The 15046-nt window shown below is 41.4% G+C and overlaps 2 protein-coding genes across 5 annotated transcripts in view; one reads left to right on the top strand and one right to left on the bottom strand.

Annotated features, from left to right (window-relative positions):
- Positions 1 to 4920: 4920 nt before the first annotated feature.
- On the bottom strand, positions 4921 to 8194 carry LOC147797553 (uncharacterized). Its single transcript, XM_087142799.1, has one exon. The coding sequence runs from the start codon at positions 7910 to 7912 to the stop codon at positions 6602 to 6604; it is 1311 nt and encodes a 436-aa protein (XP_086998925.1). The 5' UTR covers positions 7913 to 8194; the 3' UTR covers positions 4921 to 6601.
- A 4099-nt stretch (positions 8195 to 12293) lies between these two features.
- LOC110988944 (adhesion G protein-coupled receptor E3-like) overlaps positions 12294 to 15046 on the top strand; it is a 36990-nt gene continuing 34237 nt past the window's right edge. For 2 of the 4 annotated variants that reach the window (XM_087142781.1, XM_022252941.2), the window contains exons 1-2: positions 12294 to 12525; positions 12912 to 12984. In XM_087142781.1, coding sequence (XP_086998907.1) covers positions 12912 to 12984 — 73 coding nt within the window. In that variant the 5' untranslated portion in view covers positions 12294 to 12525. The remainder of the gene's footprint in view (positions 12526 to 12911; positions 12985 to 15046) is intronic. The other 2 variants (XM_022252944.2, XM_022252942.2) reach the window with 2 other exon arrangements.

The following is a 15046-nucleotide window of genomic DNA, read 5'->3' as shown; positions in this document are numbered from 1 at the left end:
TACCCGTAAATGGGTGACTAAACTGAAAAAAAAATGCTCTTAAAACAAGTAACTGTGTAAGTTAAGGAGAACGTCAATTTCTGAATACGGCAAATCACGGAGCACGTGACGCAAGACATTTGTGCCTCTTCGGGAAAACGAAAATATCACATTTGTGTGAAATACGCGTTGAAGCGCGCACACATCTATAGATCTGTGTTACTTCGTGGTGTTCCCTCAAACCGTCTTCCTGTAATGTGCTTGGTGATATTGAGTTTCCGTATCTTAATCTGATTTCACGATTGTGCACTAACAGTTGCTAATGGCAACAATCATAAATAACGCAGGCCAATGTGTTGTAAATGCGTCGTGTTAATACATCCTAAAGGCATAGCTTTGTTATTCAGACAGAATCATTTTTAGCGACTGATCAGCCATAGATCTCTTCACTAATGAATTAATAATTATGTATGCATGCTCACAAATGGCCGTGGCAGCAAGAATTGTGAGCGGCCATTGAAAAGGTGCAGGGGTGCGACTTTTTGCTGATCATTTTGTCTCGGGTTTTCTGGCTTTGTTCATTGTTTTGTGGCACTATCATACTTACTATTGCGCTTACAACCTCAAAGTCAGGAAGTAAAAAAAATAAAAAAACCCAAACAAAACTTGAAGCCTGAGAAGCAGCCCAAGCCGAGTATTGGAAAACGGCCCAGGAAGACATGGTTCAAGTTGCATGATTTCATGTTCAAATTGTGAACCCCTAATTTGTTATCTGGGAACATTTCTGTGAAAAGAATTTTTGCTGAACTATTGCCACATACTTACACAGCAATAAATTGCTAAAGAAAATAAAGTCTGCAATAGCAGTGGTTAAAAAATCTAGAAATTTCTGTGCAGAAATCAGTGCAACATTGAGATTCAGTACCTTGGATGACATCATAGTTCTGCTGATGAATATGCAAATATGCATTAGTATAAAACAGTCAAAAAGTATCAAAGCATCAAAATAAGCGGCGCTTTCGGCGCTATACGATATCTGGTTTCAACCACTCAGTATTTACACAGCAACATTCTGTGCAGTAAGTTGAATGACTTTGTTATCTCCTTAATTAATGTGAACAGCAAAAAGCAGTATCTCTGAGATGGCCGAGTGGTTAAGCTCGCGGTTATCAGATCGTTAGACGGTGGGTTCGAATCCCAGAAATGACTTTTTATTTTTCTCGACGCTTGCTGTCAATCAGTAGCTATAAGAGACTACAATTCACTCCCGTCAAATACCAGCAGTACCTTAGCCTAACGGGTAAGCTCTGCGGCTGGCACTGTCCGCGAAGTCCAGGTGAGCGCCTTAGTACAGGTTCGAGACGTATGGCCGACTCGGTGGCCAGGGCTTAGGGGCTTGTCTCGTTTCCTCCCTTGCATGGTCGCTCGAACCCTTTTGGGGGTTAAATGGATGGGCAGGGAGGAAGTGCGGTGGGCCGGGAACCCCGAGATCCCAGAAGAGTCCTATATGGAAGCCGGTAACTGCGATTCGTAGTGAATTTCAGGAGTCCGTGCGCCTGAATGCTTGGTCAACACCGCATAACTTTTGGATTTTTCCCTCACCACATTTTTTTCATGTCCATGGGCGCAGAACCCTAAAGGCAATTTTCTAGGTTGGAATACAGTGAGCTACAGGATTGATGCTGATTTTCATTTATTTCCTGAAACTTTTGACAGTGAAACCGATCCCAACCGTCTTGGGTGCATTTCTTCTCAGTGATCTCAGTATAAAAGCTCTCAGGCGTATAATGTTTATTATCGGAGATTCAATAGTAAGAGATCCAGGGGTGGCACTCACCTTCCTATTTTAATGATGGAAATACATTTTCATTTGTAATAACAACAAATTTCGTTGGCTTTCAACTGCAGAGTAGAAAAATTCTCACAAAAAATAAGTTCCATATCTTCTTGGGTTACCCCCAAAATTGCCACAAATGCGTTGCATCTGCCGCTCCTTTTCTTAAATGTGAATGTTTGATCCATCACTTACTCTAGTCAGACAGGTCTGCCCGAAAAATACAAGCAGGAAAATAATGAAATGAAAACGAAAGAAAGGAACAATCCCCAGCAGCTGGAATTTCAACAACAGAAAACGACATCGAGATTGCAATGGATGTCAAATCAGTATTAGCTTTGGGTTTTACCCCATTGTCGCCTGAAAAGGCGCATAGGCTATCCTGTTCGCCCCGTCTTTAAATAACGTCCTTCACTTTCAGACAAAAACCACTGTGCATGTAAAATTTCCATGGCCTCCCTTTTACTAAAAGGGAGAGGGTTGAATGAAGGTGAAAAAAAGTTATGTCCTTATATGGGACTCTTTACAAACAAAAATCATTACTGCAACAGCGATTTCAGAATCTATTGGTTGTCAAAGATTTCTGTTATTTACGAAATATGAGTATTTTGAATTTGGAGACGGGTGCATGAATGTCAACTGATGTGACTGTACAAGGGCACTGACTTTGTAAAAGTTGACTTTCTTTGAGGAATAATTATGATTGGTTCCCTTTTTAATATTTTACTGCCATATAATTGTTTTAAAAGCAGAATGTAAAAGCATGTCAAAGCACTTAGATTTTTTGGGCTATTCAGCTTAGACAGTTAGATGTTGGTTATTTTGCATTGCTGGAGAAAGTGTTTAAAGTGTTGTACTTCATTGTAGGCAGCAAATGAGGCTGGCCTACGCTACATATACTGGACTCCTTACACTGTGGTAAATGTATTTGTCTACTCTTTTAAAGTAGGTATTTATAGGTTTGAAGATTATTGACCTGCCTAACATATTCATTTACTGTGCAATTCCCATATCCTTAGGTAGCGACCCAAGAATTGCAAGTGACCATACCCTGGCAGTAAGCTCCAGTGAATCAAACACTACAAGCAGCCCTCCAAACCCAAAGAAACCATCGGGTGATGTTACCCAGTATGTCTCTCCAATACAGGATCATTCAGTTAGGTCCAACGGGGAATGTTTGGATGACATATTTGCATTGAGAGTATTGTCAAAGTTATTTTATAATTTAGAGTTGTTTTATCCTCTTTTCGGTATATTTGGAACAGAAGTAAAAGCAGAACATCAATTTGTTCAATATCAATATGTTCCAATTTTAAACAGGATGGTTCTCATGCTAATTTGTGGCGTGACGTACTGTAGGTGTTAGGTCAAGCACTATTTTAATATTAGATACCGCGCCTAATTTATAGAGCTGGCAAAAAGTACCAAATCACTTAAATATATTCTATGCATCCTATAAATATAGAAGAAATTCTAAACGGAGAGGCAATTCTAAACGGCCTTCTGAAGAAATGACTGTTATGTTTTTTCTGTAGAAAATGAAAATTGTCCTGAAGGTGTTAGCACACAAAAGTGACCTTTATAACTTATGAGTTTACCCAGTATGTATCTGCAAAACATGTTCTGTTATTAGTTCTCAGGGAAGTAGTTTTATGGCGTGTTTGCCATTAGCAAATATATATATATATATTTATCCTGTTTTAGTACTTGTATAACAGAAGTAAAAACACAATGGTTGGTTGAGTGGTCTTGCTCTGCGACTGTCATTGTATCTTTCTGATAATTGTGCCTATCTGCTGGATTCATGGCTCATGGGCGTCGCAGGGGGAGGCAAGGGGACGCGTAATCTCCCCCCCCCCGGAAAAGCGAAAAGAAAAGTGGAAGCAAAAGGAGTGAACAATTGAGAGGGACGAAAACCATCAACTCGCACGAAACAAATCTACTAATCTACTCTCACCCACGGTTATTGCTTTATAATTTTATAATTGTTTACCCCTGGAAACCCCCTGGAAAATGTTTTGCCCCCCTAGGGAAAAATCCTTGTGACAGACGTGACTCGGGTACATATAGGAAGAAGCTGAGGAAATGGAAATATAAAGCGCCAGGCTGGTCATGAATGAACCGCCTCGTGTTTGTCAACTCAATTCCCTTTGCCCGTGGAATCATGAGTACATTTTCACGTTTGAACAGAGTAATTACCAGCAAATGAATCGCAATCATGTGCATTTACACGAAATTTGGCTGGTGGACTGTGTTTGCTAATAATAGATACCCCCAATGCTCATTCAAATTGTACAGTTAGTGTGTGGACCAGGCCGGGTCCTCGGTGACGTGGAACGTATGGTTTTATGTAGGTTTCCATTCCACTCCTACAGCAAACTGATGAAAAAGAATAAAACATTACTTTTGTTGTAAGTACTACAAAACTCCCTGTTGAAACGCACAAGTACCGCATAAATGTGTTCGTGCTCGGCCAAAAGTTTGGAGGTGATGCGTGACTCACAGCGCGTGCCAGACGGTACACGTAGAACGCCTTTCAGTCTCGTGTATAGATTAACCTCAGTGTGCCTACAACTTGTGTGGGTGGCCAAAGTTTACAGAAATATCACATTTTGCATCAAATGTCACCTCAACTTTGTTCAAAATTAACAACTGTCACAATACGTTTCGATAGGATTATATTTTCAGTGAGTATTTAGTTTGTGGGATTTTGGTGTTGAGGGCTGGGTGGGATTTTAAAGACTATTTTTAGCTATATTTTTAACAGCCACTTTTAGAAAAAACACAACTGTGACGCCTAAATTGAAGACCACGATTCGCTTCAGTGACTGCTGTGTTAATGTTAGCCACTGCTGGGGCATCAACAAGCGAACACTTTGATGCTGTGTTGAAATTGCTTGTGCTGAGTTTGTTTCTTTTTTAACTCATAATGTCGAAGTTCACAGGGGTTAAAGTTCAAAACGACAACCATCGGGGGAACATCTTTCTGAATTATAAGAGTAGGCATTACTAGTATGGGTCAAAGGATCTTACGTTGCAGCCTGAAATAAAGAACAAAATGGAGCCTTAACTTGCTTGGCTGCAAACAATGGGGTCCGAAGTCCAAATTTAACGCATACCATTTATTTTATTAGCAAATGGGTCATGACAAATGACCTATGACAAATGACGAAGTATTTCCTTCTTTGCATTACTGTTCCAAGGGATCACACGCCATTGGTAAAATTGGTTTCACAGTCGGTCTCGAAAATGCATTCTTGTATTTTCTGTTAATCGGAAAAAGCCAGGGCATCTTCATCACATCATATCCCATGCAGTATTGGTCTTTGTTATTACGACATTTGCTTCTTATAAAGCGTCGCTAGCTAGTAAAAACTGTAACCAACATCATTTGTTTCCTCTACTTAAAAGTGAATTACCACCACTGTGATACATTAACACACATTCCAGAGTTGGCAACTTACAACCTGAGAAAAATAGAATCTAAAACCGAAAAGAGTTTTTCTTTTTAACCTTCAGCCCAATATCTACGCTTGCAAGGGCATGTAATATGTTTGGTTTAAAAGTAAGATATCAAATCGATATCTCACGACCATACTCCGCACATATAGTAATAACTTGAGGACATAATTGTTAAGAGAGTCACAAGCTTAATCAAGAAGTTCAAGTTTTAATGTAAGTTCTTATTTTTTGTTTTTAATGTAAGATTTAACTAGAAGCATATGTCTGTTCAAGAACAAAACATAAGGCGTTTCCGCTTCAGGGTTGTTCTAAAGAAAAAAAATTGTTCAAAAGAGTAAACGCCAAAAAAAGAAAGATTTTTCGAAAAGTGGGGTGTTAACATCACTTGGACGTCTAATGTACAAAAACGCATACGAAGTCTATCGGGACACCTTATAACGTCACAGTGAGTTTGTGTTGACTTCCTCTCAGGCTGATAGACTAAATATGCACCTAGGATGAAGTCATCTGATGGATAAGAGTGCTCGGTCAATTTAAAACGTGAACAAAAACCTACGTATAAAGACCTGCACCCTTAAATTCACTCGAAGTAATTTACATTGGTATCAATCAAAATTCTATGATGACGTCACCTAAATCTTAACCTATAATACATTCCGGTATATCAAAGCTCTATATCGGCAGATAGGCAATGTGTAACTTTGGGATGACGTCACATAACACATGGTGTCATCATGACGTCACTCTTTAGCATACATCTATGCAATATGGACTATGCCGATGCCAACTTTGAATGATGTGCGACAAAGATTAATGGCAAAAGTGCTACACAGAAACATGTGGAAAGTCTTTGGGGCTTTGGCCACAAATAGAAGAAGACTCACCCAAACATTTAGAGCGAAAAGAAACAATTTGGCAAAGGTTGCAAAAAAGCCCCCTAAAACAAAAAAAAGAATTCTTTTTTACGCAACTCTTGGAAAAGTCAATGAGTTAATTTACGAATGGAACACAATTATCCGTATTTGTATGTTGAAACAATAAATTTGAATATGAATTTGAAAACAAATCATGCAACATGTGCTGCTTTGGCTGTGACTCAAACACAAGACTACACTTGAGTAATTGTGGCTATTTATTTATCTCACTGACATCTCTGGTTTTGTTGTCCACAGTGGTAAACACGGATGAAAAGAATGAGGCGTTGAAACCTTGAATTATTCTGTGATTTTCTGTGCAGTACTGGTAAAGGCATCGTAGTATAGTTTCACATCTCTGGGTGGTAAAATGCAATGACCACAAACTATTTATATTTCCAACATCCTCGCTCTATTGGCAACATCCCATTTCGCACCCCTTAAGACACCGCATTAGAGCCGTTACAGCCCTCTCCATGCCCCTATCCTCTGTCGTCATGCCCAAGATTTTGGGCGTGTCCTCGCCCCAATCTTGCAATCGAGCTCCCCAGAAGTGGCTCATCCTAATCCATTGGTCACTTGGGGAGTGGTTAATGTAGCCTCTTTTCAAGGCGTTGTGGTGAACGTTGGCTGCCTGGATTGCCTTGGGCTTATAGATTGGTTTGACCAAGGCGTTTCCTCGCTTGATGGTCCTTCGCCACAACCTGTCAATCAGTAATGGATGCTTGCTGTCATTCAGGGGTTTACCGAGGTACAGGTAATTCTGCATGGAGATTTCACCGACGTTTGGTTTCGACTGTGCGATCTCCTGAACGGCACGGACCAGAAATCCTGATTCGCGGTCATTGGGACAGAACGGGTACTCGTCGATATCGATAGCTGTCTGCCATGCATATTCATTGCCAAATTGGTTGATACAATTCTGGTAGGCGGAGACCTGTGTGCCCGCTATGGTGTACTTAGGTCTTGCCCTATGGCTCCAATCCACGTATGTTACATAGCCGTTCTCTATGAAACACTTGAGTTGTTCTTTCTGGGATTCATTCCTAAATAAGTAAGCATCGTAGACGTAAACATGCTCAACCCCAGCGTAGCTTAAGTACTGAAGCCATTGCATCATTTCGCGTGTTGTTAACTTAGCAAGATCATAAGCATATATCCGGACCAGTAAAACAGCAGTCAAGAAGTACTTGGGTCCAGTGGTGTCGTGTCTACCCGCTGGCCTATCAGAATTTGATTTGACTCCAGTACGTCCACTACACCAAGCAGGATATCTCTGTGTCCTTGGACCCATTTGAGGCCAACGCCCATTAATAACTTCCTTTGGATTCATTTTATTTTCATTGATTCCCTTTGCTGTCATGCCTGTGATATTTATTTTCCTGTCACTAAGGCTTGATGGGTTTTCGGGACCACATATTCCCTGCTTGCATTTCTTTCCTCGAATGCTGCTGCTTGCATCCTGGGCCGAGTTTGGGTGCACTGCAGCAGGAAATTCTGAATCGTGTTGGTTCCCGCTCCAAAATAATCGACGAAGACCATCTGGATCACCGACGGCTACTATGCCCCGGTTGACAGCCAAGCACATCCAAGTGACATGTAAGATCCCAAGAACGGCGAGCACCGGCAGTAGGAACCTGCAGCGAGCCCGTGAGAACCTTTTTCGGGAGGTGAAATACTGCAACACACGCAGAACAAATCTCAGTCCTTGACCCAACTCCATGACAGTTGTATAAAACACACTCTTTACATCACGCGATCAGCCCAAAGTTCTAGGACTGTACTCCCCATCGTCCCTTTAAATTACCAGCAGAGGCTGTAATCCACGAACGCAGTGTGGATTGAAGCATATGGCGGGGAATTTCAAAAATCGAGAGGCAAAACGACCATCATCACACTCCACGAACAACCTTCATGGTGCCACTTTCCTGTGGAAGCGGCTGTTATAACAATGCATGATTCGGTTTCCTGTATTATATTCAGGTTCAATTCAGTATTTGAAGCGCTCACTGTACGTCATAAACCTGCCATTGAGCCTGCGTCTCTAGCTTGCGCGATAACCAGGCTATTTTCGTTTGTTTCCATGCCGTTCCATCAGACTGGCTTTTGCGTAGTAGAAAGGCGCAGTGCTTGACACAAAGTAGCCAACAGAGGGCGGAATCGCACAGTAAGCGGAAGACGGATTTTGTTTAGTCAACAAAACTCCAATAAGTACGGTGACAGACAGTAATGCTTCTTCTCGGAAAAATCTATCTATCAGTGTTCTAACATCTTTTCTGATTTAGTTTTTGATGGCTTTTCTCATCTCTGGTACACAGTTATTATTTATAACATTATGTGGCTGGATTCTTCAGTTGATGGTATTTCGGGTTATGGGTTATTGATCACCCATCGGTTCAGGATTATTTTCAGTGGAAGGGTAGTCGATTCTGTAGTCGATTTGCACGAATGGGATTGCTGCTCGCAAGTATAAAGGGGTTCATATTTGCGCCGTCTGCGCTATCTGCACCGAAGCCGAGGCTCTCAGTGTTGAACTTCGTCGTGCGCGCCCGCAGAGTCCACACAGTACATGGGGTATCCGGTTCGTAAGTGTGACGCCACTTCATTTTAAACCACGCCCACTGCACAAGATACAGGACCATCGCGAGTACGTTAGTTCGCGGTCAATGGTCGTTATTTTTTCTTTTCATTTTACTTGTCGAGTCATCCTGAAAGACTCTTCAACAAAAATTTGCAGCCTGAAAAGTCTGAATTTAACATACTGTTATGTATTTTGTGTCTTGACTCCTTACTTTTAATCGTTTGATCGTATTAAGAGTTGAAGCTGACACATACAGCCTCGTTTTCAAACGCGGAAGTGCGCAGATCGACGCTAAAAGTGTCGTATTGGGATCCCTCTTGAACAACAAGAGGTAAGTTGGCAATTGAAAATGGGATGAGGTAGGCGCATCGTGAACGGTGCACCGCAGAATTTCAGCACACATCTCTCTTAATTGAAGTTTTGTATTCGGTCTGAAGGGCTATACGGCTACATGATGATTACGCAATTCTGTCCGACCTCTTTTCACTTTCTGATTGGGTTTCAGATGAAACATTGCAATGGTGAACCATGAAAAATTAAAGTGAAATTAAATGAAAAATTTCAGTTGAGGTGGTGCACTGTCTCCGTTGTTATCACTTGCGCGAGTGCAGTATTTTTAAAGAGCGAGATGTAAGCGCTCCCTATCCCATTCGTAAGTGACGTTGTCATAAAGGCGGACGCGCCACGACTTGCAGGCTCCCATTGGACGATCGCTGAAGTTGTGCGTTAACTCCGGATTCCATGGCTCCATTCAAATGGCAATCAGTGCATGTAACCCCTTGATCTCCATTTTATCTGCTCCGACCATGAATAAAAGAGGGTCTATTTTGACATGAAATCGACAGTCCTTCAGTTTATGCGCGTTGACGCTGAGCACACTGAATACGCGCAACGATTTTTAATTATACCGTGCACTCCGAACGCGTGTTAGAACCCGATTGGAAAACTTATTGCCACCTGTCTTTCTTTCGCCGATGAGGGTGCACTTCGGCTCAGGGCGGATAACGTGTCAATCAAAGATCGTATAGCGCCGCGAAGTGGCGCCTTCGGCGCTATACGATATCTGGTTTCAACCACTCAGTATTTACACAGCAACATTCTGGGCAGTAAGTTGAATGACTTTGTTATCTCCTTAATTAATGTGAACAGCAAAAAGCAGTATCTCTGAGATGGCCGAGTGGATAAGCTCGCGGTTATCGGATCGTCAAGCGGTGGGTTCGAATCCCAGAAATGACTTTTTATTTTCTCGACGCTTGCAGTCAGTCAGTAGCTATAAGAGACTACAATTCACTCCCGTCAAATACCAGCAGTACCTTAGCCTAACGGGTAAGCTCTGCGGCTGGCACTGTCCGCGAAGTCCAGGTGAGCGCCTTAGTACAGGTTCGAGACGTATGGCCGACTCGGCGGCCAGGGCTTAGGGGCTTGTCTCGTTTCCTCCCTTGCATGGTCGCTCGAACCCTTTTGGGGGTTAAATGGATGGGCAGGGAGGAAGTGCGTTGGGCCGGGAACCCCGAGATCCCAGAAGAGTCCTATATGGAAGCCGGTAACTGCGATTCGTAGCGAATTTCAGGAGTCCGTGCGCCTGAATGCTTGGTCAACACCGCATAACTTTTGGATTTTTCCCTCACCACATTTTTTTTTCATGTCCATGGGCGCAGAACCCACAAGGTAATTTTCTAGGTTTGAATACAGTGGGCTACAGGGTTGATGATGATTTATTTTCATTCATTTCCTATTTTTTGGACAGTGAAACCGATCCCAACTGTCTTGGGTGCATTTCTTCTCAGTGATCTCAGTATAAAAGCTCTCAGGCGTATAATGTTTATTATCGGAGATTCAATAGTAAGAGATCCAGGGGTGGCACAGTCGGGCGGCACTTGCCTTTCTATTTTAATGATGGAAATACATTTTCATTTGTAATAACAGCAAGTTTTGTCGGCTTTCAACTGTAGAGTAGTTTGATATTTTCAAAGAACAATTCTCACAAAAACTACGTCCCATATGTTCTTGGGTTACCCCGAAAATTGCCACAAATGCGTTGCATCTGCCGCTCCTTTTTTGAATGTGAATGTTTGATCTAGTCAGACAGATCTACCCCAAAAATACAAACAGGAAAATTATGAAATGAAAACGAAGAAAGCAACAATCCCAAGTAGCTGGAATTTCATTAACAGACAACGTCATGGAGATTGCAATGGATGTCAAATCAGTATTAGCTTTGGGTTTTACCCCATTGTCGCCTGAAAAGGCGCCTAGGCCATCCTGCCCCCCCCCACACACACGGTAACCAACGTTAGACTTAATTTTGATCAGGCTGACTGAAACTTAATGTTGTAATTTCATTAATCCGTGCCTCACTGGCCATGATTTTATTATCGGAATTCGGAGTTACAAAAATGGCATAGTCAAGTAGCCCCCTTTTCAAACTCAATACTTCCAAAATGTACCTGTTATTCCAAACAGGTTTGTATGGGTAGTTCAGTAACGCCTCCTGGGGGACGAGGGCATAAAACCAGGCCCCTCCCCCAAAAAAGGTGAATTCGACGAACACGACTGACATGCAAGAATAATGTCAAAGTGATCATAAAATTACAAAACATGCAGTTTTACTCTTTAGTTCCTGAATATTACACACACAAGACTAGACGCTCATGTAATGTGTAACACACAACTTGAGGGCGCTATTTCAAATTAATGTGGGAGAAGCACAGTCGGACGCATTTCACCAAATGGTTGGAATTCTGCGCGCAAGCTCATTAGTAATTTGTGATCCCTCGGTTTTTTTACAATAAGACATGCCATAATCAGGAGAGATCAAAGAAATATTTCTATAAATCCCGAAATTTGGACTAGTAGTTTCCAGGTCCGGATACTTGTCGTGAATAAAGGCCTAAAATTGCGTCTCTATTTTGGATAGAGGAGGGCGGTTAGCCTCAGAGTTGAGCGCATAGTCTTACTACTATTTTAGGAGTATCTTTGGGGAAAGGCAACAAAAAGTGATCTTCTGGCCACAATCTTAAATTTTTAGTGAAAAAATGGAAATAAAATTTATTCATATATTAATCACCTTTAAAAGTTGAGCTGACACCCTGACTTGACTTGCTTTCCGGTAATTCACTGCTGCCTACACCTCAACCATTATTCTTTCCAAATTTATCCATTCCAGATGCGGAATTCAGTTTTTTTCTACAAAATCTGACGATTGGATGGAACATAAAAACCTCAACCGGTTTTTGAAAAACTCCATTTTGAAAGTAGACGCAACGAAATTCGCAACAATCGTCATTTACCCTCCTGAAAATACGATATGGAAGTTTGCTCTGGTAAAAATCTGTTGTGATTGTGTCAGCCATGTTCCAATAAATTACGGAAGCTTCAGGGGAAAAGCCTTCAAGAAGAATCTATTCATGAGGGCGCTTTACGAGAAGGCAACATTAGCAACTGCTTCACTGTGGACACGTTATTACTACGTGCCAATATCTAAACAGTCTCTAGAATATTGATTGTACCTTGTTCTTTCGCGCGAAATGAAATTGCGTGACTACGTGAAATGAAGGGATAGTAATTTCAAAGCGGTATTACAATGTGAATGAACACGGTACATTATTGGCGGATGCTGGACGCAACCGCAGTCTGCTACGTTAAAGCGTCACTGGACGGTACTTTCCAATGAAAACAAGGCTATGTCATTTACCTGCAAGTCGGCGTAGCTTGCTTGTGTGCATGATTATACCAACTAGATAGATCAGTTCAAAGTAAGTGGAAAATATTTGTTGGCTCTATTTTGATTCGGAACTAGGCTCTGGTGTTGCTCCACTCTCGTCATCGAAGGGAAAGGATGCTCTATTTATGGCCGGCTTGAAGTCTGAACTGTACTTTACAATTAATCAGCAATAAAAGTTTCCTTTGTGTCAGCGTGATTAGAAAAAGAAATGAAGTTTTGTTCCCAGGATAACTACAAAATTAAAATAAATAAACAAAAATAATGTATAAAACCTCTGTGTTGGGATCCCTTGAATAATGTTTGCAAGAACGTTTTTAAACTATAGTTCATTTTCCTTTATGATGTTCAGGTATGCGATATTTTAGTTTTGATTTATGGATATTTTTAGTTCTTTAATGTTGAAAACTTCCTTTCCAGATGCTGGGGATGTTGCAGTTTTTACTCATCGTTCTCGCTGGATTAGCCGTTACCGTGACCTCAGAAATACAAGGTAAGACATATTTTGCAACAGTGTTTATTAACCATTGTGGTTTTGTTCTGTCTTGCCTGTTTGTTTTGGCAGCTGCGTGAATAGCCTTTAGGTCTTTGAAATTAAATTTCTCAAATGTAACACAATTTAAAATTCGTTTTGTTGTTTTTGAAAAAGTGGTTTGGACTCTGACCGTTTTCTTGAATCGTGATGTCACTTGGAGGTGACGAAATGCGGTATGCAGCGTGTTGAATTTTAATATTATGGCAAAATGGGGCATAAGGCTTAAAATAGAAGACATTGCGATGCAGCAACATTTGAATCAGTTGTGTTTCCATGGATACCGTGGTAGCAGGAATCCTATTAAATGCACTCGACATGGTAGGAGAAACTCAACTAGACCAAATGAATCTCAGGAGACACCATGATAGTAATGACATCGCAGGTACCACTCTCAGGCGCGTTTTATGCGGTAATTTCAGCAAATTAAAGGCGCCTATCCATATGTGTGTCAACACTTGCGCCAAGCGTAGCATATCTGTCAAAATAGCTCTCAGGTTGATTTTGACGGCTAAAAGCAACGCATACGTGAGTTATCATAATAGAACCTCAAAAACGTACACATAAAAAGCACCTTGGGGCGTTTTAACATGTGCACCTTCCGATGTGTAATCTGCCGAACGTTTTCCTTGAAATCGTACAGGAACGGAATGCTCCAAGGCTCTTTCCCATATGTACTTTTTGGGGTGCGTTGCGTACACTATGCGTTCATGCGTTTCACTTTTGCGGACACAGAAATCGACTGCATTAACATAACACACCTGTGGGTTGCGTTTGGCTGTCAAAATCGCCCTATGAGTGATTTGACAGATACGCAACGCTTGGCGCAAGTGTTGACGATTTTAACTGGATGCAGATTCGAAACGGACAAAAATAGGTATAATACAGGAAAGAGGTCTTCACGACACCGGTCCCCTGTTGGTTGCAGATGCAGGACGCGCGTGTATCATCTATGCAATATAGTGACGTCACCGCAGAAATGGCTTTCATATCTGGCACCAGCTTACTTATCTTTCAATGTGCATTTTTTCTTTAAAAAGAATTCTTTTATAAATCTCCCCAGTGAAAAATTCTATGTAATCACAGACATTAAGAGCACAAATTGGAATGGCCAAATTGGTTGCATCACCCTTACCCATACAAATCGCTAAAGAAAATAGAAAAAGCCGAATTAAGCTGTGTCTGAATCACATGGCTGCAGCTTGAATTTACACACGACTTAATAGGAACTGGCAACGGCCACTACCATAGACTCGTTTGTTATTTCTAGTCGCAGCTAAGTAATTCGGACACGGTCTGAAAATCCTGCGAAACTATTCTCTTGGTTAGAAAAAAAAAGGCTTCTACAGGGCTTCAAATCAGGACTGGCTATAAAAGCCGAATCCTACCGAAACATACTTTACCCTTTCTCGGTGTTAGGGGAATGGGGGATTGTTATTAGTTTGGTAACTTATATAGTTTTGAACAAAATGCTCGTCAAAGCAACCTTGTTCTCACGCAGCAAATCTTCAGAACCCTTAAGCGAAATCAGGTAGTAGGAATAGGAAAGAAAATGTTGGGTGTTTGAAGAGCAGGAAGGAAGATCCCAAGGATGGCGAGTTAAATAAAACATACTTTAGTCTCAAGTCTACCACTCTGGCAACGAAATGTACACCATTGAGACACAGGATTGGCCAAAAGGAGGCTGTAGGTCAATGTGGCAGTACAAGTGTGCTAGTCGCTTTGCTGACATATTTGCATTTGGCCCGGAAAATGAGGCACAGGGGTGCACCACTACAAATAAATTCCGATAGACAGCAATGATAAATCCCCATACTTCAAAAATATTTTAAAAATACTCACAACTGTCACAGGTGTTCAGGCTGCACAGAAAAATGATGTTCCACGAGTCCTCTTTCATTGTCCTTTCAAATTTTAGTGGGTTGACCAATGACGTTTTGAGAAATTCTCACCTAAAGCAGACCACCCCTAAAACGAAATTTCACTGCCCCGGAAAAAAGCCATTTTGAAAATTTATCCCTCT

The sequence above is a fragment of the Acanthaster planci genome, linkage group LG10 (assembly GCF_054643075.1).
Source record: "Acanthaster planci isolate LZ-2023a linkage group LG10, COTS_SCS, whole genome shotgun sequence".
NCBI lineage: Eukaryota > Metazoa > Echinodermata > Asteroidea > Valvatida > Acanthasteridae > Acanthaster > Acanthaster planci.
Note: the sequence above shows the minus strand (reverse complement) of the source record. Positions and strands in the feature narration are given on the sequence as shown.